Raw genomic sequence first — 26,032 nt, 5'->3', positions numbered from 1 at the left:
ATATCAGTATGTAATATATCAGTATGTAATATATCAGTATGTAATATATCAGTATGTAATATATCAGGGGGGTAACATATCAGTATGTAATATATCAGGGGGTAACATATCAGTATGTAATATATCAGTATGTAATATATCAGTATGTAATATATCAGTATGTAATATATCAGGGGGTAACATATCAGTATGTAATATATCAGTATGTAATATATCAGTATGTAATATATCAGTATGTAATATATCAGTATGTAATATATCAGTATGTAATATATCAGTATGTAATATATCAGTATGTAATATATCAGTATGTAATATATCAGTATGTAATATATCAGTATGTAATATATCAGTATGTAATATATCAGTATGTAATATATCAGTATGTAATATATCAGTATGTAATATATCAGTATGTAATATATCAGTATGTAATATATCAGTATGTAATATATCAGTATGTAATATATCAGTATGTAATATATCAGTATGTAATATATCAGTATGTAATATATCAGTATGTAATATATCAGTATGTAATATATCAGTATGTAATATATCAGTATGTAATATATCAGTATGTAATATATCAGTATGTAATATATCAGTATGTAACATATCAGTATGTAATATATCAGTATGTAATATATCAGTATGTAATATATCAGTATGTAATATATCAGTATGTAATATATCAGTATGTAATATATCAGTATATCAGTAATATATCAGTATGTAATATATCAGTATGTAATATATCAGGGTAATATATCAGTATGTAATATATCAGTATGTAATATATCAGTATGTAATATATCAGTATGTAATATATCAGTATGTAATATATCAGTATGTAATATATCAGTATGTAATATATCAGTATGTAATATATCAGTATGTAATATATCAGTATGTAATATATCAGTATGTAATATATCAGTATGTAATATATCAGTATGTAATATATCAGTATGTAATATATCAGTATGTAATATATCAGTATCAGTATGTAATATATCAGTATGTAATATATCAGTATGTAATATATCAGTATGTAACATATCAGTATGTAATATATCAGTATGTAATATATCAGTATGTAATATATCAGTATGTAATATATCAGTATGTAATATATCATATCAGTATGTAATATATCAGTATGTAATATATCAGTATGTAATATATCAGTATGTAATATATCAGTATGTAATATATCAGTATGTAATATATCAGTATGTAATATATCAGTATGTAACATATCAGTATGTAACATATCAGTATGTAATATATCAGTATGTAATATATCAGTATGTAATATATCAGTATGGGTATGTAATATATCAGTATGTAATATATCAGTATGTAATATCATCAGTATGTAATATATCAGTATGTAATATATCAGGGGGGTAATATATCAGTATGTAATATCAGTATGTAATAGTATGTAATATATCAGTATGTAATATATCAGTATGTAATATATCAGTATGTAATATATCAGTATGTAATATATCAGTATGTAATATATCAGTATGTAATATATCAGTATGTAATATATCAGTATGTAATATATCAGTATGTAATATATCAGTATGTAATATATCAGTATGTAATATATCAGTATGTAATATATCAGTATGTAATATATCAGTATGTAATATATCAGTATGTAATATATCAGTATGTAATATATCAGTATGTAATATATCAGTATGTAATATATCAGTATGTAATATATCAGTATGTAATATATCAGTATGTAATATATCAGTATGTAATATATCAGTATGTAATATATCAGTATGTAATAATCAGTATGTAATATATCAGTATGTAATATATCAGTATGTAATATATCAGTATGTAATATATCAGTATGTAATATATCAGTATGTAATATATCAGTATGTAATATGTAATATATCAGTATGTAACATATCAGTATGTAATATATCAGTATGTAATATATCAGTATGTAATATATCAGGGGGGTAACATATCAGTATGTAATATATCAGTATGTAATATATCAGTATGTAATATATCAGTATGTAACATATCAGTATGTAATATATCAGTATGTAACATATCAGTATGTAATATATCAGTATGTAATATATCAGTATGTAATATATCAGTATGTAATATATCAGTATGTAATATATCAGTATGTAACATATCAGTATGTAATATATCAGTATGTAATATATCAGTATGTAATATATCAGTATGTAATATATCAGTATGTAATATATCAGTATGTAATATATCAGTATGTAACATGTCAGTATTGTTCTGTCTCCAGGCCTGACCCCTTCTGGCACTACCTCACAGACTTAATCAGAGAGTAAGTCTCACAACACACTACCCCCTTCTCTACAAGAGCCCCCCATTCTCTACAAGAGTCCCCCCATTCTCTACAAGAGTCCCCCCCCATTCTCTACAAGAGTCCCCCCTTCTCTACAAGAGTCCCCCTTCTCTACAAGAGTCCCCCCTTCTCCTACAAGAGTCCCCCCTTCTCCTACAAGAGTCCCCTCCCTTCTCTACAAGAGTCCCCCTTCTCTACAAGAGCCCCCCTTCTCTACAAGAGTCCCCCCTTCTCTACAAGAGTCCCCCCTTCTCTACAAGAGTCCCCCCTTCTCTACAAGAGTCCCCCTTCTCTACAAGAGTCCCCCCTTCTCTACAAGAGTCCCCCCTTCTCTACAAGAGTCCCCCCTTCTCCTACAAGAGTCCCCCCTTCTCTACAAGAGTCCCCCCTTCTCTACAAGAGTCCCCCCTTCTCTACAAGAGTCCCCCCTTCTCTACAAGAGTCCCCCCTTCTCTACAAGAGTCCCCCCTCTCTACAAGAGTCCCCCCTTCTCTACAAGAGTCCCCCCTTCTCTACAAGAGTCCCCCCTTCTCTACAAGAGTCCCCCTTCTCTACAAGAGTCCCCCCTTCTCTACAAGAGTCCCCCTTCTCTACAAGAGTCCCCCCTTCTCTACAAGAGTCCCCCCTTCTCTACAAAGAGTCCCCCCTTCTCTACAAGAGCCCCCCTTCTCTACAAGAGTCCCCCCTTCTCTACAAGAGTCCCCCCCTTCTCTACAAGAGTCCCCCCTTCTCTACAAGAGTCCCCTCCCTTCTCTACAAGAGTCCCCTCCCTTCTCTACAAGAGTCCCCTCCCTTATCTACAAGAGTCCCCTCCCTTCTATACAAGAGTAGAAAACAGAGCAGTGTCTGTTGTGTTACTGACGGAGTGTGTGTCTGTCTCCAGGACTCTATCTGTAATCCCGGACTGCCGCAGGCTGGACCTGGATCAGACTGGAGTGTGACTCAGACTGTGTGTTTGTGTGCGTGTGCGAGAACATCTCTCAACGAAGAAGAAGAAGACTATGATAATAATATGTTTATCTGACTGTTAATAAGATCTTTTATGCCTTTTTTTTCTACAAATAAACATATAATTTATTTATCCGTATTGTTGTTCCTGTGACACAAAAATAAAGATCTGTTTTACACGTAACCACCGTGCCAAAATGTATGTATGGTCTGAAATTCGACAACCCCTGAGAAAAAAAGATTGATTTCATTCTAAAGTAATACATATCGATATGGACCTTACGATGTGGTATCCACCTTGACAAAGGATGTATTGTGTGAAAGTCCAAAACGACAGTGTATTCATTTTCACCTTCAGCCAACACTGTCTTTTTGAAAGGTTTGCTGCCCCGTGTGTGGATCGAACTCACGACCTTCAGATTATGAGACTGACGCGCTACCTACTGCGCTAACGAGGCCCTTCCTGAAAAAATATCCAAAAAGTAGAAAAAAAAATATCGATACCGAACGTCAGATTTTTACAGTGATGTTGAAACCACCGTGCCAAAATGTATGTATGGTCTGAAATTCGACAACCCCTGAGAAAAAAAGATTGATTTCATTCTAAAGTAATACATATCGATATGGACCTTACAATGTGGTATCCACCTTGACAAAAGTGTGTATTGTGTGAAAGTACAAAATAACAGTGAATTCATTTTCACTTCATCTTGAGCCAACACTGTCTTTTTGAAAGTTTTGCTGCCCCGTGTGAGGATCGAACTCACGACCTTCAGATTATGAGACTGACGCCCTACCTACTGCGCTAACGAGGCCCTTCTTGTAAAATATCCAAAATGAAGAAAAAATATAGATTCCCGAACGGCAGATTTTTACAGTGATGTTAAAACCACCGTGCCAAAATGTATGTATCGTCTGAAATTCGACAACCCCTGAGAAAAAAGATTGATTTCATTCTAAAGTAATACATATCGATATGGACCTTCTGATGTGGTATCCACCTTGACAAAAGTATGTATTCTGTGAAAGTCCAAAACAACATTGAATTCATTTTCAGCCAACACTGTCTTTTTGAAAGGTTTGCTGCCCCGTGTGTGGATCGAACTCACGACTTTAGGATTATGAGACTAACGCGCTACCTACTGCGCTAACGAGGCCATTCTTGCAAAAATATCCAAAATAAAAAAAAAATATCGATACCGAACTTCAGATTTTGACAGTGATGTTGAAACCACCGTGCCAAAATGTATGTATGGTCTGAAATTCGACAACCCCTGAGAAAAAAAGATTGATTTCATTCTAAAGTAATACATATCGATATGGACCTTACAATGTGGTATCCACCTTGACAAAAGTGTGTATTGTGTGAAAGTACAAAATAACAGTGAATTCATTTTCACTTCATCTTGAGCCAACACTGTCTTTTTGAAAGTTTTGCTGCCCCGTGTGAGGATCGCACTCACGACCTTCAGATTATGAGACTGACGCCCTACCTACTGCGCTAACGAGGCCCTTCTTGTAAAATATCCAAAATGAAGAAAAAAATATAGATTCCCGAACGGCAGATTTTTACAGTGATGTTAAAACCACCGTGCCAAAATGTATGTATCGTCTGAAATTCGACAACCCCTGAGAAAAAAGATTGATTTCATTCTAAAGTAATACATATCGATATGGACCTTCTGATGTGGTATCCACCTTGACAAAAGTGTGTATTCTGTGAAAGTCCAAAACAACATTGAATTCATTTTCAGCCAACACTGTCTTTTTGAAAGGTTTGCTGCCCCGTGTGTGGATCGAACTCACGACTTTAGGATTATGAGACTAACGCGCTACCTACTGCGCTAACGAGGCCATTCTTGCAAAAATATCCAAAATAAAGAAAAAAATATCGATACCGACTTCAGATTTTGACAGTGATGTTGAAACCACCGTGCCAAAATGTATGTATGGTCTGAAATTCGACAACCCCTGAGAAAAAAGATTGATTTCATTCTAAAGTAATACATATCGATATGGACCTTACGATGTGGTATCCACCTTGACAAAAGTATGTATTGTGTGAAAGTCCAAAACAACAGTGAATTCCTTTTCAGCCAACACTGTCTTTTTGAAAGGTTTGCTGCCCCGTGTGAGGATCGAACTCACGACCTTCAGATTATGAGACTGACGCACTACCTACTGCGCTAACGAGGCCCTTCTTGTAAAAATATCCAAAAAGAAGAAGAAAAAATATTGATACAGAACTTCAGATTTTTACAGTGATGTTGAAACCACCGTGCCAAAATGTATGTATGGTCTGAAATTCGACAACCCCTGAGAAAAAAAGATTGATTTCATTCTAAAGTAATACATATCGATATGGACCTTACGATGTGGTATCCACCTTGACAAAAGTATGTATTGTGTGAAAGTCCAAAACAACAATGTATTCATTTTCACCTTCAGCCAACACTGTCTTTTTAAAAGGTTTGCTGCCCTGTGTGAGGATCGAACTCACGACCTTCAGATTATGAGACTGACACGCTACCTACTGCGCTAACGAGGCCCTTCTTGCAAAAATATCCAAAATGAAGAAAAAAATATCGATTCCCGAACGTCAGATTTTTACAGTGATGTTGAAACCACCGTGCCAAAATGTATGTATGGTCTGAAATTCGACAACCCCTGAGAAAAAAGATTGATTTCATTCTAAAGTAATACATATCGATATGGACCTTACGATGTGGTATCCACCTTGACAAAAGTATGTATTGTTTGAAAGTCCAAAACGACAGTGAATTCATTTTCACTTCATCTTCAGCCAACACTGTCTTTTTGAAAGCTTTGCTGCCCCGTGTGAGGATCGAACTCATGACCTTCAGATTATGAGACTGACGTGCTACCTACTGCGCTAACGAGGCCCTTTTTGCCAAAATATCCAAAATGAAGAAAAAAATATCACTACCGAACGTCAGATTTTGACAGTGATGTTGAAACCACCGTGCCAAAATGTATGTATGGTCTGAAATTCGACAACTCCTGAGAAAAAAAGATTGATTTCATTCTAAAGTAATACATATCGATATGGACCTTACGATGTGGTATCCACCTTGACAAAAGTATGTATTGTGTGAAAGTCCAAAACAACAGTGAATTCATTTTCAGCCAACACTGTCTTTTTGAAAGGTTTGCTGCCCCGTGTGAGGATCGAACTCACGACCTTCAGATTATGAGACTGACGCGCTACCTACTGCGCTAACGAGGCCCTTCTTGCAAAAATATCCAAAATAAAGAAAAAAATATCGATTCCCGAACGTCAGATTTTTACAGTGATGTTGAAACCACCGTGCCAAAATGTATGTATGGTCTGAAATTCGACAACCCTGAGAAAAAAGATTGATTTCATTCTAAAGTAATACATATCGATATGGACCTTACGATGTGGTATCCACCTTGACAAAAGTATGTATTGTGTGAAAGTCCAAAACGACAGTGTATTCATTTTCACCTTCAGCCAACACTGTCTTTTTAAAACATTTGCTGCCCCGTGTGAGGATCGAAATCACAACCTTCAGATTATGAGACTGACGGGCTACCTACTGCGCTAACGAGGCCCTTCCTGAAAAAATATCCAAAAAGTAGAAAAAAAAATATCGATACCGAACGTCAGATTTTTACAGTGATGTTGAAACCACCGTGCCAAAATGTATGTATGGTCTGAAATTCGACAACTCCTGAGAAAAAAGATTGATTTCATTCTAAAGTAATACATATCGATATGGACCTTACGATGTGGTATCCACCTTGACAAAAGTGTGTATTGTGTGAAAGTACAAAATAACAGTGAATTCATTTTCACTTCATCTTGAGCCAACACTGTCTTTTTGAAAGTTTTGCTGCCCCGTGTGAGGATCGCACTCACGACCTTCAGATTATGAGACTGACGCCCTACCTACTGCGCTAACGAGGCCCTTCTTGTAAAATATCCAAAATGAAGAAAAAAATATAGATTCCCGAACGGCAGATTTTTACAGTGATGTTAAAACCACCGTGCCAAAATGTATGTATCGTCTGAAATTCGACAACCCCTGAGAAAAAGATTGATTTCATTCTAAAGTAATACATATCGATATGGACCTTACGATGTGGTATCCACCTTGACAAAAGTATGTATTCTGTGAAAGTCCAAAACAACATTGAATTCATTTTCAGCCAACACTGTCTTTTTGAAAGGTTTGCTGCCCCGTGTGTGGATCGAACTCACGACTTTAGGATTATGAGACTAACGCGCTACCTACTGCGCTAACGAGGCCATTCTTGCAAAAATATCCAAAATAAAGAAAAAAAAATATCGATACCGACTTCAGATTTTGACAGTGATGTTGAAACCACCGTGCCAAAATGTATGTATGGTCTGAAATTCGACAACCCCTGAGAAAAAAGATTGATTTCATTCTAAAGTAATACATATCGATATGGACCTTACGATGTGGTATCCACCTTGACAAAAGTATGTATTGTGTGAAAGTCCAAAACGACAGTGTATTCATTTTCACCTTCAGCCAACACTGTCTTTTTAAAACATTTGCTGCCCCGTGTGAGGATCGAACTCACGACTTTCAGATTATGAGACTGACGCGCTACCTACTGCGCTAACAAGGCCCTTCTTGTAAAAAATATCCAAAAAGAATAAAAATAAATATTGATACCGAACGTCAGATTTTTACAGTGATGTTGAAACCACCGTGCCAAAATGTATGTCTGGTCTGAAATTCGACAACCCCTGAGAAAAAAAGATTGATTTCATTCTAAAGTAATACATATCGATATGGACCTTACGATGTGGTATCCACCTTGACAAAAGTATGTATTGTGTGAAAGTCCAAAACGACAGTGAATTCATTTTCACTTCATCTTCAGCCAACACTGTCTTTTTGAAAGCTTTGCTGCCCCGTGTGAGGATCGAACTCATGACCTTCAGATTATGAGACTGACGCGCTACCTACTGCGCTAACGAGGCCCTTCTTGCAAAAATATCCAAAATGAAGAAAAAAATATCGATTCCCGAACGTCAGATTTTTACAGTGATGTTGAAACCACCGTGCCAAAATGTATGTATGGTCTGAAATTCGACAACCCCTGAGAAAAAAGATTGATTTCATTCTAAAGTAATACATATCGATATGGACCTTACGATGTGGTATCCACCTTGACAAAAGTATGTATTGTGTGAAAGTCCAAAACAACAGTGAATTCCTTTTCAGCCAACACTGTCTTTTTGAAAGGTTTGCTGCCCCGTGTGTGGATCGAACTCACGACCTTAGGATTATGAGACTAACGCGCTACCTACTGCGCTAACGAGGCCATTCTTGCAAAAATATCCAAAATGAAGAAAAAAATATCGATACCGACTTCAGATTTTGACAGTGATGTTGAAACCACCGTGCCAAAATGTATGTCTGGTCTGAAATTCGACAACTCCTGAGAAAAAAAGATTGATTTCAATCTAAAGTAATACATATCGATATGGACCTTACGATGTGGTATCCACCTTGACAAAAGTATGTATTGTGTGAAAGTCCAAAACGACAGTGTATTCATTTTAACCTTCAGCCAACACTGTCTTTTTAAAAGATTTGCTGCCCCGTGTGAGGATCGAAATCACAACCTTCAGATTATGAGACTGACGGGCTACCTACTGCGCTAACGAGGCCCTTCCTGAAAAAATATCCAAAAAGAAGAAAAAAATATCGATACCGAACGTCAGATTTTTACAGTGATGTTGAAACCACCGTGCCAAAATGTATGTATGGTCTGAAATTCGACAACTCCTGAGAAAAAAAGATTGAGTTCATTCTAAAGTAATACATATCGATATGGACCTTACGATGTGGTATCCACCTTGACAAAAGTGTGTATTGTGTGAAAGTACAAAATAACAGTGAATTCATTTTCACTTCATCTTGAGCCAACACTGTCTTTTTGAAAGTTTTGCTGCCCCGTGTGAGGATCGCACTCACGACCTTCAGATTATGAGACTGACGCCCTACCTACTGCGCTAACGAGGCCCTTCTTGTAAAATATCCAAAATGAAGAAAAAAATATAGATTCCCGAACGGCAGATTTTTACAGTGATGTTAAAACCACCGTGCCAAAATGTATGTATCGTCTGAAATTCGACAACCCCTGAGAAAAAAGATTGATTTCATTCTAAAGTAATACATATCGATATGGACCTTACGATGTGGTATCCACCTTGACAAAAGTATGTATTCTGTGAAAGTCCAAAACAACATTGAATTCATTTTCAGCCAACACTGTCTTTTTGAAAGGTTTGCTGCCCCGTGTGTGGATCGAACTCACGACTTTAGGATTATGAGACTAACGCGCTACCTACTGCGCTAACGAGGCCATTCTTGCAAAAATATCCAAAATAAAGAAAAAAATATCGATACCGACTTCAGATTTTGACAGTGATGTTGAAACCACCGTGCCAAAATGTATGTATGGTCTGAAATTCGACAACCCCTGAGAAAAAAAGATTGATTTCATTCTAAAGTAATACATATCGATATGGACCTTACAATGTGGTATCCACCTTGACAAAAGTGTGTATTGTGTGAAAGTACAAAATAACAGTGAATTCATTTTCACTTCATCTTGAGCCAACACTGTCTTTTTGAAAGTTTTGCTGCCCCGTGTGAGGATCGCACTCACGACCTTCAGATTATGAGACTGACGCCTACCTACTGCGCTAACGAGGCCCTTCTTGTAAAATATCCAAAATGAAGAAAAAAATATAGATTCCCGAACGGCAGATTTTTACAGTGATGTTAAAACCACCGTGCCAAAATGTATGTATCGTCTGAAATTCGACAACCCCTGAGAAAAAAAGATTGATTTCATTCTAAAGTAATACATATCGATATGGACCTTACGATGTGGTATCCACCTTGACAAAAGTATGTATTGTGTGAAAGTCCAAAACAACAGTGAATTCCTTTTCAGCCAACACTGTCTTTTTGAAAGGTTTGCTGCCCAGTGTGTGGATCGAACTCACGACCTTAGGATTATGAGACTAACGCGCTACCTACTGCGCTAACAAGGCCATTCTTGCAAAAATATCCAAAATGAAGAAAAAAATATCGATACCGACTTCAGATTTTGACAGTGATGTTGAAACCACCGTGCCAAAATGTATGTATGGTCTGAAATTCGACAACTCCTGAGAAAAAAAGATTGATTTCATTCTAAAGTAATACATATCGATATGGACCTTACGATGTGGTATCCACCTTGACAAAAGTATGTATTGTGTGAAAGTACAAAATAACAGTGAATTCATTTTCACTTCATCTTGAGCAACACTGTCTTTTTAAAGTTTTGCTGCCCCGTGTGAGGATCGAACTCACGACCTTCAGATTATGAGACTGACGCACTACCTACTGCCCTAACGAGGCACTTTCTTGTAAAAATATCCAAAATGAAGAAAAAAAATATCGATACCGACTTCAGATTTTGACAGTGATGTTGAAACCACCGTGCCAAAATGTATGTATGGTCTGAAATTCGACAACCCCTGAGAAAAAAAGATTGATTTCATTCTAAAGTAATACATATCGATATGGACCTTACGATGTGGTATCCACCTTGACAAAAGTATGTATTTTGTGAAAGTCCAAAACAACAGTGAATTCCTTTTCAGCCAACACTGTCTTTTTGAAAGGTTTGCTGCCCCGTGTGATGATCGAACTCACGACCTTCAGATTATGAGAATGACGCGCTACCTACTGCGCTAACGAGGCCCTTCTTGTAAAAATATACAAAAAGAAGAAGAAAAAATATTGATACTGAACTTCAGATTTTTACAGTGATGTTGAAACCACCGTGCCAAAATGTATGTATGGTCTGAAATTCGACAACCCCTAATAAAAAAAGATTGATTTCATTCTAAATTAATACATATCGATATGGACCTTACGATGTGGTATCCACCTTGACAAAAGTATGTATTGTGTGAAAGTACAAAACGACAGTGTATTCATTTTCACCTTCAGCCAACACTGTTTTTTTAAAAGTTTTGCTGCACAGTGTGAGGATCGAACTCAAGACCTTCAGATTATGAGACTGACGCGGTACCTACTGCGCTAAAGAGGCCCTTCTTGTAAAAATATCCAAAAAGAAGAAAAAAAAATATCGATACCGACTTCAGATTTTGACAGTGATGTTGAAACCACCGTGCCAAAATGTATGGCTGATATGAAATTCGACAATCCCTGAGAAAAAAAGATTGATTTCATTCTAAAGTAATACATATCGATATGGACCTTACGATGTGGTATCCACCTTGACAAAAGTATGTATTGTGTGAAAGTCCAAAACAACAATGTATTCATTTTCACCTTCAGCCAACACTGTCTTTTTAAAAGGTTTGCTGCCCTGTGTGAGGATCGAACTAACTACCTTCAGATTATGAGACTGACACGCTACCTACTGCACTAACGAGGCCCTTCTTGCAACAATTTCCAAAATGAAGAAAAAAATATCGATTCCCGAACGTCAGATTTTTACAGTGATGTTGAAACCACCTTGCCAAAATGTATGTATCGTCTGAAATTCGACAACCCCTGAGACAAAAAGATTGATTTCATTCTAAAGTAATACATATAGATATGGACCTTACGATGTGGTATCCACCTTGACAAAAGTATGTATTGTTTGAAAGTACAAAACGACAGTGAATTCATTTTCACTTCATCTTCAGCCAACACTGTCTTTTTGAAAGCTTTGCTGCCCCGTGTGAGGATCGAAATCATGACCTTCAGATTATGAGACTGACGTGCTACCTACTGCGCTAACGAGGCCCTTTTTGCCAAAATATCCAAAATGAAGAAAAAAATATCACTACCGAACGTCAGATTTTGACAGTGATGTTGAAACCACCGTGCCAAAATGTATGTATGGTCTGAAATTCGACAACTCCTGAGAAAAAAAGATTGATTTCATTCTAAAGTAATACATATCGATATGGACCTTACGATGTGGTATCCACCTTGACAAAAGTATGTATTGTGTGAAAGTCCAAAACAACAGTGAATTCATTTTCAGCCAACACTGTCTTTTTGAAAGGTTTGCTGCCCGTGTGAGGATCGAACTCACGACCTTCAGATTATGAGACTGACGCGCTACCTACTGCGCTAACGAGGCCCTTCTTGCGTAAATATCCAAAATAAAGAAAAAAATATCGATTCCCGAACGTCAGATTTTTACAGTGATTTTGAAACCACCGTGCCAAAATGTATGGCTGATATGAAATTCGACAATCCCTGAGAAAAAAAGATTGATTTCATTCTAAAGTAATACATATCGATATGGACCTTACGATGTGGTATCCACCTTGACAAAAGTATGTATTGTGTGAAAGTCCAAAACGACAGTGTATTCATTTTCACCTTCAGCCAACACTGTCTTTTTAAAAGATTTGCTGCCCCGTGTGAGGATCGAAATCACAACCTTCAGATTATGAGACTGACGGGCTACCTACTGCGCTAACGAGGCCCTTCCTGAAAAAATATCCAAAAAGAAGAAAAAAAAATATCGATACCGAACGTCAGATTTTTACAGTGATGTTGAAACCACCGTGCCAAAATGTATGTATGGTCTGAAATTCGACAACTCCTGAGAAAAAAAGATTGAGTTCATTCTAAAGTAATACATATCGATATGGACCTTACGATGTGGTATCCACCTTGACAAAAGTGTGTATTGTGTGAAAGTACAAAATAACAGTGAATTCATTTTCACTTCATCTTGAGCCAACACTGTCTTTTTGAAAGTTTTGCTGCCCCGTGTGAGGATCGAACTCACGACCTTCAGATTATGAGACTGACGCCCTACCTACTGCGCTAACGAGGCCCTTCTTGTAAAATATCCAAAATGAAGAAAAAAATATAGATTCCCGAACGGCAGATTTTTACAGTGATGTTAAAACCACCGTGCCAAAATGTATGTATCGTCTGAAATTCGACAACCCCTGAGAAAAAAGATTGATTTCATTCTAAAGTAATACATATCGATATGGACCTTACGATGTGGTATCCACCTTGACAAAAGTATGTATTCTGTGAAAGTCCAAAACAACAGTGAATTCCTTTTCAGCCAACACTGTCTTTTTGAAAGGTTTGCTGCCCCGTGTGTGGATCGAACTCACGACTTTAGGATTATGAGACTAACGCGCTACCTACTGCGCTAACGAGGCCATTCTTGCAAAAATATCCAAAATAAAGAAAAAAATATCGATACCGACTTCAGATTTTGACAGTGATGTTGAAACCACCGTGCCAAAATGTATGTATGGTCTGAAATTCGACAACCCCTGAGAAAAAAGATTGATTTCATTCTAAAGTAATACATATCGATATGGACCTTACGATGTGGTATCCACCTTGACAAAAGTATGTATTGTGTGAAAGTCCAAAACGACAATGTATTCATTTTCACCTTCAGCCAACACTGTCTTTTTAAAAGGTTTGCTGCCCTGTGTGAGGATCGAACTCACGACCTTCAGATTATGAGACTGACACGCTACCTACTGCGCTAACAAGGCCCTTCATGTAAAAATATCCAAAAAGAAGAAAACAAAATATCGATACCGACTTCAGATTTTGACAGTGATGTTGAAACCACCGTGCCAAAATGTATGTATGGTCTGAAATTCGACAACCCCTGAGAAAAAAGATTGATTTCATTCTAAAGTAATACATATCGATATGGACCTTACGATGTGGTATCCACCTTGACAAAAGTATGTATTGTGTGAAAGTCCAAAACAACAGTGAATTCATTTTCAGCCAACACTGTCTTTTTGAAAGGTTTGCTGCCCCGTGTGAGGATCGAACTCACGACCTTCAGATTATGAGACTGACGCGCTACCTACTGCGCTAACGAGGCCCTTCTTGTAAAAATATCCAAAAGGAAGAAAAAAAATATTGATACCGAACTTCAGATTTTTACAGTGATGTTGAAACCACCGTGCCAAAATGTATGTATGGTCTGAAATTCGACAACCCCTGAGAAAAAAAGATTGATTTCATTCTAAAGTAATACATATCGATATGGACCTTACGATGTGGTATCCACCTTGACAAAAGTATGTATTGTGTGAAAGTCCAAAACGACAGTGTATTCATTTTCACCTTCAGCCAACACTGTCTTTTTAAAAGGTTTGCTGCCCCAGTGTGAGGATCGAACTCACGACCTTCAGATTATGAGACTGACGCGCTACCTACTGCGCTAACGAGGCCCTTCTTGTAAAAATATCCAAAAAGAAGAAAAAAAAATATCGATACCGACTTCAGATTTTGACAGTGATGTTGAAACCACCGTGCCAAAATGTATGTCTGATATGAAATTCGACAACCCTGAGAAAAAAGATTGATTTCATTCTAAAGTAATACATATCGATATGGACCTTACGATGTGGTATCCACCTTGACAAAAGTATGTATTGTGTGAAAGTCCAAAACAACAGTGAATTCATTTTCACCTTCAGCCAACACTGTCTTTTTGAAAGGTTTGCTGCCCCGTGTGAGGATCGAACTCACGACCTTCAGATTATGAGACTGACACGCTACCTACTGCGCTAACGAGGCCCTTCTTGCAAAAATATCCAAAATGAAGAAAAAAATATCGATTCCCGAACGTCAGATTTTTACAGTGATGTTGAAACCACCTTGCCAAAATGTATGTATCGTCTGAAATTCGACAACCCCTGAGAAAAAAGATTGATTTCATTCTAAAGTAATACATATAGATATGGACCTTACGATGTGGTATCCACCTTGACAAAAGTATGTATTGTGTGAAAGTCCAAAACGACAGTGTATTCATTTTCACCTTCAGCCAACACTGTCTTTTTAAAAGATTTGCTGCCCCGTGTGAGGATCGAACTCACGACCTTCAGATTATGAGACTGACGCGCTACCTACTGCGCTAACGAGGCCCTTCTTGAAAAAATATCCAAAAAGAAGAAAAAAATATCGATACCGAACGTCAGATTTTTACAGTGATGTTGAAACCACCGTGCCAAAATGTATGTATGGTCTGAAATTCGACAACCCCTGAGAAAAAAGATTGATTTCATTCTAAAGTAATACATATCGATATGGACCTTACGATGTGGTATCCACCTTGACAAAAGTGTGTATTGTGTGAAAGTACAAAACAACAGTGAATTCATTTTCACTTCATCTTGAGCCAACACTGTCTTTTTGAAAGTTTTGCTGCCCCGTGTGAGGATCGAACTCACGACCTTCAGATTATGAGACTGACGCGCTACCTACTGCGCTAACGAGGCCCTTCTTGTAAAATATCCAAAATGAAGAAAAAAATATAGATTCCCGAACGGCAGATTTTTACAGTGATGTTAAAACCACCGTGCCAAAATGTATGTATCGTCTGAAATTCGACAACCCCTGAGAAAAAAAGATTGATTTCATTCTAAAGTAATACATATCGATATGGACCTTACGATGTGGTATCCACCTTGACAAAAGTATGTATTCTGTGAAAGTCCAAAACAACAGTGAATTCCTTTTCAGCCAACACTGTCTTTTTGAAAGGTTTGCTGCCCCGTGTGTGGATCGAACTCACGACTTTAGGATTATGAGACTAACGCGCTACCTACTGCGCTAACGAGGCCATTCTTGCAAAAATATCCAAAATAAAGAAAAAAATATCGATACCGACTTCAGATTTTGACAGTGATGTTGAAACCACCGTGCCAAAATGTATGTATGGTCTGAAATTCGACAACCCCTGAGAAAAAAGATTGATTTCATTCTAAAGTAATACATATCGATATGGACCTTACGATGTGGTATCCACCTTGACAAAAGTATGTATTGTGTGAAAGTCCAAAACGACAATGTATTCATTTTCACCTTCAGCCAACACTGTCTTTTTAAAAGGTTTGCTGCCCTGTGTGAGGATCGAACTCACGACCTTCAGATTATGAGACTGACACGCTACCTGCTGCGCTAACAAGGCCATTCATGTAAAGATTTCCAAAAAGAAGAAAACAAAATATCGATACCGACTTCAGATTTTGACAGTGATGTTGAAACCACCGTGCCAAAATGTATGTATCGTCTGAAATTCGACAATCCCTGAGAAAAAAGATTGATTTCATTCTAAAGTAATACATATCGATATGGACCTTACGATGTGGTATCCACCTTGACAAAAGTATGTATTTTGTGAAAGTCCAAAACAACAGTGAATTCCTTTTCAGCCAACACTGTCTTTTTGAAAGGTTTGCTGCCCCGTGTGATGATCGAACTCACGACCTTCAGATTATGAGACTGACGCGCTACCTACTGCGCTAACGAGGCCCTTCTTGTAAAAATATCCAAAAAGAAGAAGAAAAAATATTGATACCGAACTTCAGATTTTTACAGTGATGTTGAAACCACCGTGCCAAAATGTATGTATGGTCTGAAATTCGACAACCCCTAATAAAAAAAGATTGATTTCATTCTAAATTAATACATATCGATATGGACCTTACGATGTGGTATCCACCTTGACAAAAGTATGTATTGTGTGAAAGTACAAAACGACAGTGTATTCATTTTCACCTTCAGCCAACACTGTTTTTTTAAAAGGTTTGCTGCACAGTGTGAGGATCGAACTCAAGACCTTCAGATTATGAGACTGACGCGGTACCTACTGCGCTAACGAGGCCCTTCTTGTAAAAATATCCAAAAAGAAGAAAAAAAAATATCGATACCGAACTTCAGATTTTGACAGTGATGTTGAAACCACCGTGCCAAAATGTATGTATGATCTGAAATTCGACAACCCTGAGAAAAAAGATTGATTTCATTCTAAAGTAATACATATCGATATGGACCTTACGATGTGGTATCCACCTTGACAAAAGTATGTATTGTGTGAAAGTCCAAAACAACAATGTATTCATTTTCACCTTCAGCCAACACTGTCTTTTTAAAAGGTTTGCTGCCCCGTGTGAGGATCGAACTCACGACCTTCAGATTATGAGACTGACACGCTACCTACTGCGCTAACGAGGCCCTTCTTGCAAAAATATCCAAAATGAAGAAAAAAATATCGATTCCCGAACGTCAGATTTTTACAGTGATGTTGAAACCACCGTGCCAAAATGTATGTATCGTCTGAAATTCGACAACCCCTGAGAAAAAAGATTGATTTCATTCTAAAGTAATACATATCGATATGGACCTTACGATGTGGTATCCACCTTGACAAAAGTATGTATTGTGTTTGAAAGTACAAAACGACAGTGAATTCATTTTCACTTCATCTTCAGCCAACACTGTCTTTTTGAAAGCTTTGCTGCCCCGTGTGAGGATCGAACTCATGACCTTCAGATTATGAGACTGACGTGCTACCTACTGCGCTAACGAGGCCCTTCTTGCAAAATATCCAAAATGAAGAAAAAAATATCATACCGAACGTCAGATTTTGACAGTGATGTTGAAACCACCGTGCCAAAATGTATGTATGGTCTGAAATTCGACAACTCCTGAGAAAAAAAGATTGATTTCATTCTAAAGTAATACATATCGATATGGACCTTACGATGTGGTATCCACCTTGACAAAAGTATGTATTGTGTGAAAGTCCAAAACAACAGTGAATTCATTTTCAGCCAACACTGTCTTTTTGAAAGGTTTGCTGCCCCGTGTGAGGATCGAACTCACGACCTTCAGATTATGAGACTGACGCGCTACCTACTGCGCTAACGAGGCCCTTCTTGCAAAAATATCCAAAATAAAGAAAAAAATATCGATTCCCGAACGTCAGATTTTTACAGTGATTTTGAAACCACCGTGCCAAAATGTATGGATGATATGAAATTCGACAACCCTGAGAAAAAAGATTGATTTCATTCTAAAGTAATACATATCGATATGGACCTTACGATGTGGTATCCACCTTGACAAAAGTATGTATTGTGTGAAAGTCCAAAACGACAGTGTATTCATTTTCACCTTCAGCCAACACTGTCTTTTTAAAAGGTTTGCTGCCCCGTGTGAGGATCGAACTCACGACCTTCAGATTATGAGACTGACGCGCTACCTACTGCGCTAACAAGGCCCTTCTTGTAAAAATATCCAAAAAGAAGAAAAAAAATATCGATACCGAACGTCAGATTTTTACAGTGATGTTGAAACCACCGTGCCAAAATGTATGTATGGTCTGAAATTCGACAACCCCTGAGAAAAAAAGATTGATTTCATTCTAAAGTAATACATATCGATATGGACCTTACGATGTGGTATCCACCTTGACAAAAGTATGTATTGTGTGAAAGTCCAAAACGACAGTGAATTCATTTTCACTTCATCTTCAGCCAACACTGTCTTTTTGAAAGCTTTGCTGCCCCATGTGAGGATCAAACTCATGACCTTCAGATTATGAGACTGACGCGCTACCTACTGCGCTAACGAGGCCCTTCTTGCCAAAATATCCAAAATGAAGAAAAAAATATCACTACCGAACGTCAGATTTTGACAGTGATGTTGAAACCACCGTGCCAAAATGTATGTATGGTCTGAAATTCGACAACCCCTGAGAAAAAAAGATTGATTTCATTCTAAAGTAATACATATCGATATGGACCTTACGATGTGGTATCCACCTTGACAAAAGTATGTATTGTGTGAAAGTCCAAAACAACAGTGAATTCATTTTCAGCCAACACTGTCTTTTTGAAAGGTTTGCTGCCCCGTGTGAGGATCGAACTCACGACCTTCAGATTATGAGACTGACGCGCTACCTACTGCGCTAACGAGGCCCTTCTTGCAAAAATATCCAAAATAAAGAAAAAAATATCGATTCCCGAACGTCAGATTTTTACAGTGATTTTGAAACCACCGTGCCAAAATGTATGGATGGTATGAAATTCGACAATCCCTGAGAAAAAAAGATTGATTTCATTCTAAAGTAATACATATCGATATGGACCTTACGATGTGGTATCCACCTTGACAAAAGTATGTATTGTGTGAAAGTCCAAAACGACAGTGTATTCATTTTCACCTTCAGCCAACACTGTCTTTTTAAAAGATTTGCTGCCCCGTGTGAGGATCGAACTCACGACTTTCAGATTATGAGACTGACGCGCTACCTACTGCGCTAACAAGGCCCTTCTTGTAAAAATATCCAAAAAGAAGAAAAATAAATATCGATACCGAACGTCAGATTTTTACAGTGATGTTGAAACCACCGTGCCAAAATGTATGTCTGATATGAAATTCGACAACCCCTGAGAAAAAAAGATTGATTTCATTCTAAAGCAATACATATCGATATGGACCTTACGATGTGGTATCCACCTTGACAAAAGTATGTATTGTTTGAAAGTACAAAACGACAGTGAATTCATTTTCACTTCATCTTCAGCCAACACTGTCTTTTTGAAAGCTTTGCTGCCCCATGTGAGGATCGAACTCATGACCTTCAGATTATGAGACTGACGTGCTACCTACTGCGCTAACGAGGCCCTTTTTGCCAAAATATCCAAAATGAAGAAAAAAATATCACTACCGAACGTCAGATTTTGACAGTGATGTTGAAACCACCGTGCCAAAATGTATGTATGGTCTGAAATTCGACAACTCCTGAGAAAAAAAGATTGATTTCATTCTAAAGTAATACATATCGATATGGACCTTACGATGTGGTATCCACCTTGACAAAAGTATGTATTGTGTGAAAGTCCAAAACAACAGTGAATTCATTTTCAGCCAACACTGTCTTTTTGAAAGGTTTGCTGCCCCGTGTGAGGATCGAACTCACGACCTTCAGATTATGAGACTGACGCGCTACCTACTGCGCTAACGAGGCCCTTCTTGCAAAAATATCCAAAATAAAGAAAAAAATATCGATTCCCGAACGTCAGATTTTTACAGTGATTTTGAAACCACCGTGCCAAAATGTATGGCTGATATGAAATTCGACAATCCCTGAGAAAAAAAGATTGATTTCATTCTAAAGTAATACATATCGATATGGACCTTACGATGTGGTATCCACCTTGACAAAAGTATGTATTGTGTGAAAGTCCAAAACGACAGTGTATTCATTTTCACCTTCAGCCAACACTGTCTTTTTAAAACATTTGCTGCCACGTGTGAGGATCGAACTCACGACTTTCAGATTATGAGACTGACGCGCTACCTACTGCGCTAACAAGGCCCTTCTTGTAAAAAATATCCAAAAAGAAGAAAAATAAATATCGATACCGAACGTCAGATTTTTACAGTGATGTTGAAACCACCGTGCCAAAATGTATGTCTGATATGAAATTCGACAACCCCTGAGAAAAAAGATTGATTTCATTCTAAAGCAATACATATCGATATGGACCTTACGATGTGGTATCCACCTTGACAAAAGTATGTATTGTTTGAAAGTCCAAAACGACAGTGAATTCATTTTCACTTCATCTTCAGCCAACACTGTCTTTTTGAAAGCTTTGCTGCCCCGTGTGAGGATCGAACTCATGACCTTCAGATTATGAGACTGACGCGCTACCTACGGTGCTAACGAGGCCCTTCTTGCAGCAATTTCCAAAATGAAGAAAAAAATATTGATTCCCGAACGTCAGATTTTTACAGTGATGTTGAAACCACCTTGCCAAAATGTATGTATCGTCTGAAATTCGACAACCCCTGAGACAAAAAGATTGATTTCATTCTAAAGTAATACATATCGATATGGACCTTACGATGTGGTATCCACCTTGACAAAAGTATGTATTGTGTGAAAGTCCAAAACAACAGTGAATTCATTTTCACTTCAGCCAACACTGTCTTTTTGAAAGGTTTGCTGCCCCGTGTGAGGATCAAACTCACGACCTTCAGATTATGAGACTGACGCACTACCTACTGCGCTAACGAGGCCCTTCTTGTAAAATATCCAAAATGAAGAAAAAAATATAGATTCCCGAACGGCAGATTTTTACAGTGATGTTACAACCACCGTGCCAAAATGTATGTCTGGTCTGAAATTCGACAACTCCTGAGAAAAAAGATTGATTTCATTCTAAAGTAATAAATATCGATATGGACCTTACGATGTGGTATCCACCTTGACAAAAGTATGTATTGTGTGAAAGTCCAAAACAACAGTGAATTCATTTTCACCTTCAGCCAACACTGTCTTTTTGAAAGGTTTGCTGCCCCGTGTGAGGATCGAACTCACGACCTTCAGATTATGAGACTGACGCGCTACCTACTGCGCTAACGAGGCCCTTCTTGTAAAAATATCCAAAATGAAGGAAAAAAATATCGATACCGAACGTCAGATTTTTACAGTGATGTTGAAACCACCGTGCCAAAATGTATGTATGGTCTGAAATTCGACAACCCCTGAGAAAAAAGATTGATTTCATTCTAAAGTAATACATATCGATATGGACCTTACGATGTGGTATCCACCTTGACAAAAGTATGTATTGTGTGAAAGTCCAAAACAACAGTGAATTCCTTTTCAGCCAACACTGTCTTTTTGAAAGGTTTGCTGCCCCGTGTGTGGATCGAACTCACGACCTTAGGATTATGAGACTAACGCGCTACCTACTGCGCTAACGAGGCCATTCTTGCAAAAATATCCAAAATGAAGAAAAAAAATATCGATACCGACTTCAGATTTTGACAGTGATGTTGAAACCACCGTGCCAAAATGTATGTATGGTCTGAAATTCGACAACCCCTGAGAAAAAAAGATTGATTTCATTCTAAAGTAATACATATCGATATGGACCTTACGATGTGGTATCCACCTTGACAAAAGTATGTATTGTGTGAAAGTCCAAAACGACAGTGTATTCATTTTCACCTTCAGCCAACACTGTCTTTTTAAAAGGTTTGCTGCCCCGTGTGAGGATCGAACTCACGACCTTCAGATTATGAGACTGACGCGCTACCTACTGCGCTAACGAGGCCCTTCTTGAAAAAATATCCAAAAAGAAGAAAAAAAATATCGATACCGAACGTCAGATTTTTACAGTGATGTTGAAACCACCGTGCCAAAATGTATGTATGGTCTGAAATTCGACAACTCCTGAGAAAAAAAGATTGATTTCATTCTAAAGTAATACATATCGATATGGACCTTACGATGTGGTATCCACCTTGACAAAAGTATGTATTGTGTGAAAGTACAAAATAACAGTGAATTCATTTTCACTTTCTTGAGCCAAAACTGTCTTTTTGAAAGTTTTGCTGCCCCGTGTGAGGATCGAACTCACGACCTTCAGATTATGAGACTGACGCGCTACCTACTGCGCTAACGAGGCCCTTCTTGTAAAATATCCAAAATGAAGAAAAAAATATAGATTCCCGAACGGCAGATTTTTACAGTGATGTTAAAACCACCGTGCCAAAATGTATGTATCGTCTGAAATTCGACAACCCCTGAGAAAAAAAGATTGATTTCATTCTAAAGTAATACATATCGATATGGACCTTACGATGTGGTATCCACCTTGACAAAAGTATGTATTGTGTGAAAGTCCAAAACAACAGTGAATTCATTTTCAGCCAACACTGTCTTTTTGAAAGGTTTGCTGCCCCGTGTGTGGATCGAACTCACGACCTTAGGATTATGAGACTAACGCGCTACCTACTGCGCTAACGAGGCCATTCTTGCAAAAATATCCAAAATAAAGAAAAAAATATCGATACCGACTTCAGATTTTGACAGTGATGTTGAAACCACCGTGCCAAAATGTATGTATGGTCTGAAATTCGACAACCCCTGAGAAAAAAGATTGATTTCATTCTAAAGTAATACATATCGATATGGACCTTACGATGTGGTATCCACCTTGACAAAAGTATGTATTGTGTGAAAGTCCAAAACGACAGTGTATTCATTTTCACCTTCAGCCAACACTGTCTTTTTAAAAGGTTTGCTGCCCCGTGTGAGGATCGAACTCACGACCTTCAGATTATGAGACTGACACGCTACCTACTGCGCTAACAAGGCCCTTCTTGTAAAAATATCCAAAAAGAAGAAGAAAAAATATTGATACTGAACTTCAGATTTTTACAGTGATGTTGAAACCACCGTGCCAAAATGTATGTATGGTCTGAAATTCGACAACTCCTGAGAAAAAAGATTGATTTCATTCTAAAGTAATACATATCGATATGGACCTTACGATGTGGTATCCACCTTGACAAAAGTATGTATTGTGAAAGTCCAAAACAACAGTGAATTCATTTTCACTTTCTTGAGCCAACACTGTCTTTTTGAAAGGTTTGCTGCCCCGTGTGAGGATCGAACTCACGACCTTCAGATTATGAGACTGACGCGCTACCTACTGCGCTAACGAGGCCCTTCTTGTAAAAATATCCAAAATGAAGAAAAAAATATAGATTCCCGAACGGCAGATTTTTACAGTGATGTTGAAACCACCGTGCCAAAATGTATGTATCGTCTGAAATTCGACAACCCCTGAGAAAAAAGATTGATTTCATTCTAAAGTAATACATATCGATATGGACCTTACGATGTGGTATCCACCTTGACAAAAGTATGTATTGTGTGAAAGTCCAAAACAACAGTGAATTCCTTTTCAGCCAACACTGTCTTTTTGAAAGGTTTGCTGCCCCGTGTGTGGATCGAACTCACGACCTTAGATTATGAGACTAACGCGCTACCTACTGCGCTAACGAGGCCATTCTTGCAAATATCCAAAATGAAGAAAAAAATATCGATACCGACTTCAGATTTTGACAGTGATGTTGAAACCACCGTGCCAAAATGTATGTATGGTCTGAAATTCGACAACCCCTGAGAAAAAAAGATTGATTTCATTCTAAAGTAATACATATCGATATGGACCTTACGATGTGGTATCCACCTTGACAAAAGTATGTATTGTGTGAAAGTCCAAAACGACAGTGTATTCATTTTCACCTTCAGCCAACACTGTCTTTTTAAAAGGTTTGCTGCCCCGTGTGAGGATCGAACTCACGACCTTCAGATTATGAGACTGACGCGCTACCTACTGCGCTAACGAGGCCCTTCTTGTAAAAATATCCAAAAAGAAGAAAAAAAATATCGATACCGAACTTCAGATTTTTACAGTGATGTTGAAACCACCGTGCCAAAATGTATGTATCGTCTGAAATTCGACAACCCCTGAGAAAAAAGATTGATTTCATTCTAAAGTAATACATATCGATATGGACCTTACGATGTGGTATCCACCTTGACAAAAGTATGTATTGTGTGAAAGTCCAAAACAACAGTGAATTCCTTTTCAGCCAACACTGTCTTTTTGAAAGGTTTGCTGCCCCGTGTGAGGATCGAACTCACGACCTTCAGATTATGAGACTGACGCGCTACCTACTGCGCTAACGAGGCCATTCTTGCAAAAATATCCAAAATGAAGAAAAAAATATCGATACCGACTTCAGATTTTTACAGTGATGTTGAAACCACCGTGCCAAAATGTATGTATGGTCTGAAATTCGACAACCCCTGAGAAAAAAGATTGATTTCATTCTAAAGTAATACATATCGATATGGACCTTACGATGTGGTATCCACCTTGACAAAAGTATGTATTGTGTGAAAGTCCAAAACGACAATGTATTCATTTTCACCTTCAGCCAACACTGTCTTTTTAAAAGGTTTGCTGCCCTGTGTGAGGATCGAACTCACGACCTTCAGATTATGAGACTGACACGCTACCTACTGCGCTAACAAGGCCCTTCTTGTAAAAATATCCAAAAAGAAGAAAAAAAAATATCGATACCGACTTCAGATTTTGACAGTGATGTTGAAACCACCGTGCCAAAATGTATGTATGGTCTGAAATTCGACAATCCCTGAGAAAAAAAGATTGATTTCATTCTAAAGTAATACATATCGATATGGACCTTACGATGTGGTATCCACCTTGACAAAAGTATGTATTGTGTGAAAGTCCAAAACAACAGTGAATTCATTTTCAGCCAACACTGTCTTTTTGAAAGGTTTGCTGCCCCGTGTGAGGATCGAACTCACGACCTTCAGATTATGAGACTGACGCGCTACCTACTGCGCTAACGAGGCCCTTCTTGCAAAATATCCAAAATGAAGAAAAAAATATAGATTCCCGAACGGCAGATTTTTACAGTGATGTTACAACCACCGTGCCAAAATGTATGTATCGTCTGAAATTCGACAACTCCTGAAAGATTGATTTCATTCTAAAGTAATAAATATCGATATGGACCTTACGATGTGGTATCCACCTTGACAAAAGTACAAAATAACAGTGAATTCATTTTCACTTCATCTTGAGCCAACACTGTCTTTTTGAAAGTTTTGCTGCCCCGTGTGAGGATCGAACTCACAACCTTCAGATTATGAGACTGACGCGCTACCTACTGCGCTAACGAGGCCCTTCTTGTAAAAATATCCAAAATGAAGAAAAAAATATCGATTCCCGAACGGCAGATTTTTACAGTGATGTTGAAACCACCGTGCCAAAATGTATGTATCGTCTGAAATTCGACAACCCCTGAGAAAAAAGATTGATTTCATTCTAAAGTAATACATATCGATATGGACCTTACGATGTGGTATCCACCTTGACAAAAGTATGTATTGTGTGAAAGTCCAAAACAACAGTGAATTCATTTTCACCTTCAGCCAACACTGTCTTTTTGAAAGGTTTGC

At 37.7% G+C, this 26,032-nt stretch overlaps 1 protein-coding gene and 19 non-coding genes across 20 annotated transcripts in view; 1 reads left to right on the top strand and 19 right to left on the bottom strand.

The window, feature by feature from the left end:
• LOC124021241 overlaps window positions 1–3,506 on the top strand; it is a 39,735-nt gene extending 36,229 nt beyond the window's left edge. Inside the window, exons 8-9 of the mRNA XM_046336590.1 lie at window positions 2,312–2,353; window positions 3,258–3,506. Coding sequence (XP_046192546.1) covers window positions 2,312–2,353; window positions 3,258–3,315 — 100 coding nt within the window. The 3' untranslated portion in view covers window positions 3,316–3,506. The remainder of the gene's footprint in view (window positions 1–2,311; window positions 2,354–3,257) is intronic.
• A 2,990-nt stretch (window positions 3,507–6,496) lies between these two features.
• trnam-cau lies at window positions 6,497–6,569 on the bottom strand. The gene has a single exon. It is a non-coding gene; the product is annotated as a tRNA-Met (tRNA).
• A 7,268-nt stretch (window positions 6,570–13,837) lies between these two features.
• trnam-cau lies at window positions 13,838–13,910 on the bottom strand. Its single transcript has one exon. It is a non-coding gene; the product is annotated as a tRNA-Met (tRNA).
• A 271-nt stretch (window positions 13,911–14,181) lies between these two features.
• On the bottom strand, window positions 14,182–14,254 carry trnam-cau. Its single transcript has one exon. It is a non-coding gene; the product is annotated as a tRNA-Met (tRNA).
• Window positions 14,255–14,882: 628 nt separating this feature from the next.
• trnam-cau lies at window positions 14,883–14,955 on the bottom strand. The gene has a single exon. It is a non-coding gene; the product is annotated as a tRNA-Met (tRNA).
• Window positions 14,956–15,232: 277 nt separating this feature from the next.
• trnam-cau lies at window positions 15,233–15,305 on the bottom strand. The gene has a single exon. It is a non-coding gene; the product is annotated as a tRNA-Met (tRNA).
• Window positions 15,306–15,586: 281 nt separating this feature from the next.
• trnam-cau lies at window positions 15,587–15,659 on the bottom strand. The gene has a single exon. It is a non-coding gene; the product is annotated as a tRNA-Met (tRNA).
• Window positions 15,660–17,324: 1,665 nt separating this feature from the next.
• On the bottom strand, window positions 17,325–17,397 carry trnam-cau. The gene has a single exon. It is a non-coding gene; the product is annotated as a tRNA-Met (tRNA).
• A 626-nt stretch (window positions 17,398–18,023) lies between these two features.
• Window positions 18,024–18,096, bottom strand: trnam-cau. Its single transcript has one exon. It is a non-coding gene; the product is annotated as a tRNA-Met (tRNA).
• A 976-nt stretch (window positions 18,097–19,072) lies between these two features.
• Window positions 19,073–19,145, bottom strand: trnam-cau. Its single transcript has one exon. It is a non-coding gene; the product is annotated as a tRNA-Met (tRNA).
• A 979-nt stretch (window positions 19,146–20,124) lies between these two features.
• Window positions 20,125–20,197, bottom strand: trnam-cau. The gene has a single exon. It is a non-coding gene; the product is annotated as a tRNA-Met (tRNA).
• A 1,334-nt stretch (window positions 20,198–21,531) lies between these two features.
• Window positions 21,532–21,604, bottom strand: trnam-cau. The gene has a single exon. It is a non-coding gene; the product is annotated as a tRNA-Met (tRNA).
• Window positions 21,605–22,225: 621 nt separating this feature from the next.
• On the bottom strand, window positions 22,226–22,298 carry trnam-cau. The gene has a single exon. It is a non-coding gene; the product is annotated as a tRNA-Met (tRNA).
• A 281-nt stretch (window positions 22,299–22,579) lies between these two features.
• trnam-cau lies at window positions 22,580–22,652 on the bottom strand. The gene has a single exon. It is a non-coding gene; the product is annotated as a tRNA-Met (tRNA).
• Window positions 22,653–23,623: 971 nt separating this feature from the next.
• Window positions 23,624–23,696, bottom strand: trnam-cau. The gene has a single exon. It is a non-coding gene; the product is annotated as a tRNA-Met (tRNA).
• A 617-nt stretch (window positions 23,697–24,313) lies between these two features.
• trnam-cau lies at window positions 24,314–24,386 on the bottom strand. Its single transcript has one exon. It is a non-coding gene; the product is annotated as a tRNA-Met (tRNA).
• A 271-nt stretch (window positions 24,387–24,657) lies between these two features.
• On the bottom strand, window positions 24,658–24,730 carry trnam-cau. The gene has a single exon. It is a non-coding gene; the product is annotated as a tRNA-Met (tRNA).
• Window positions 24,731–25,005: 275 nt separating this feature from the next.
• trnam-cau lies at window positions 25,006–25,078 on the bottom strand. The gene has a single exon. It is a non-coding gene; the product is annotated as a tRNA-Met (tRNA).
• Window positions 25,079–25,350: 272 nt separating this feature from the next.
• trnam-cau lies at window positions 25,351–25,423 on the bottom strand. The gene has a single exon. It is a non-coding gene; the product is annotated as a tRNA-Met (tRNA).
• Window positions 25,424–25,682: 259 nt separating this feature from the next.
• On the bottom strand, window positions 25,683–25,755 carry trnam-cau. Its single transcript has one exon. It is a non-coding gene; the product is annotated as a tRNA-Met (tRNA).
• Window positions 25,756–26,032: the final 277 nt, after the last annotated feature.

Source organism: Oncorhynchus gorbuscha, unplaced genomic scaffold (assembly GCF_021184085.1).
Source record: "Oncorhynchus gorbuscha isolate QuinsamMale2020 ecotype Even-year unplaced genomic scaffold, OgorEven_v1.0 Un_scaffold_1096, whole genome shotgun sequence".
Lineage (NCBI taxonomy): Eukaryota > Metazoa > Chordata > Actinopteri > Salmoniformes > Salmonidae > Oncorhynchus > Oncorhynchus gorbuscha.
The sequence above is the reverse complement of the archived record's forward strand: the minus strand, read 5'-3'. Positions and strand labels throughout refer to the sequence as shown.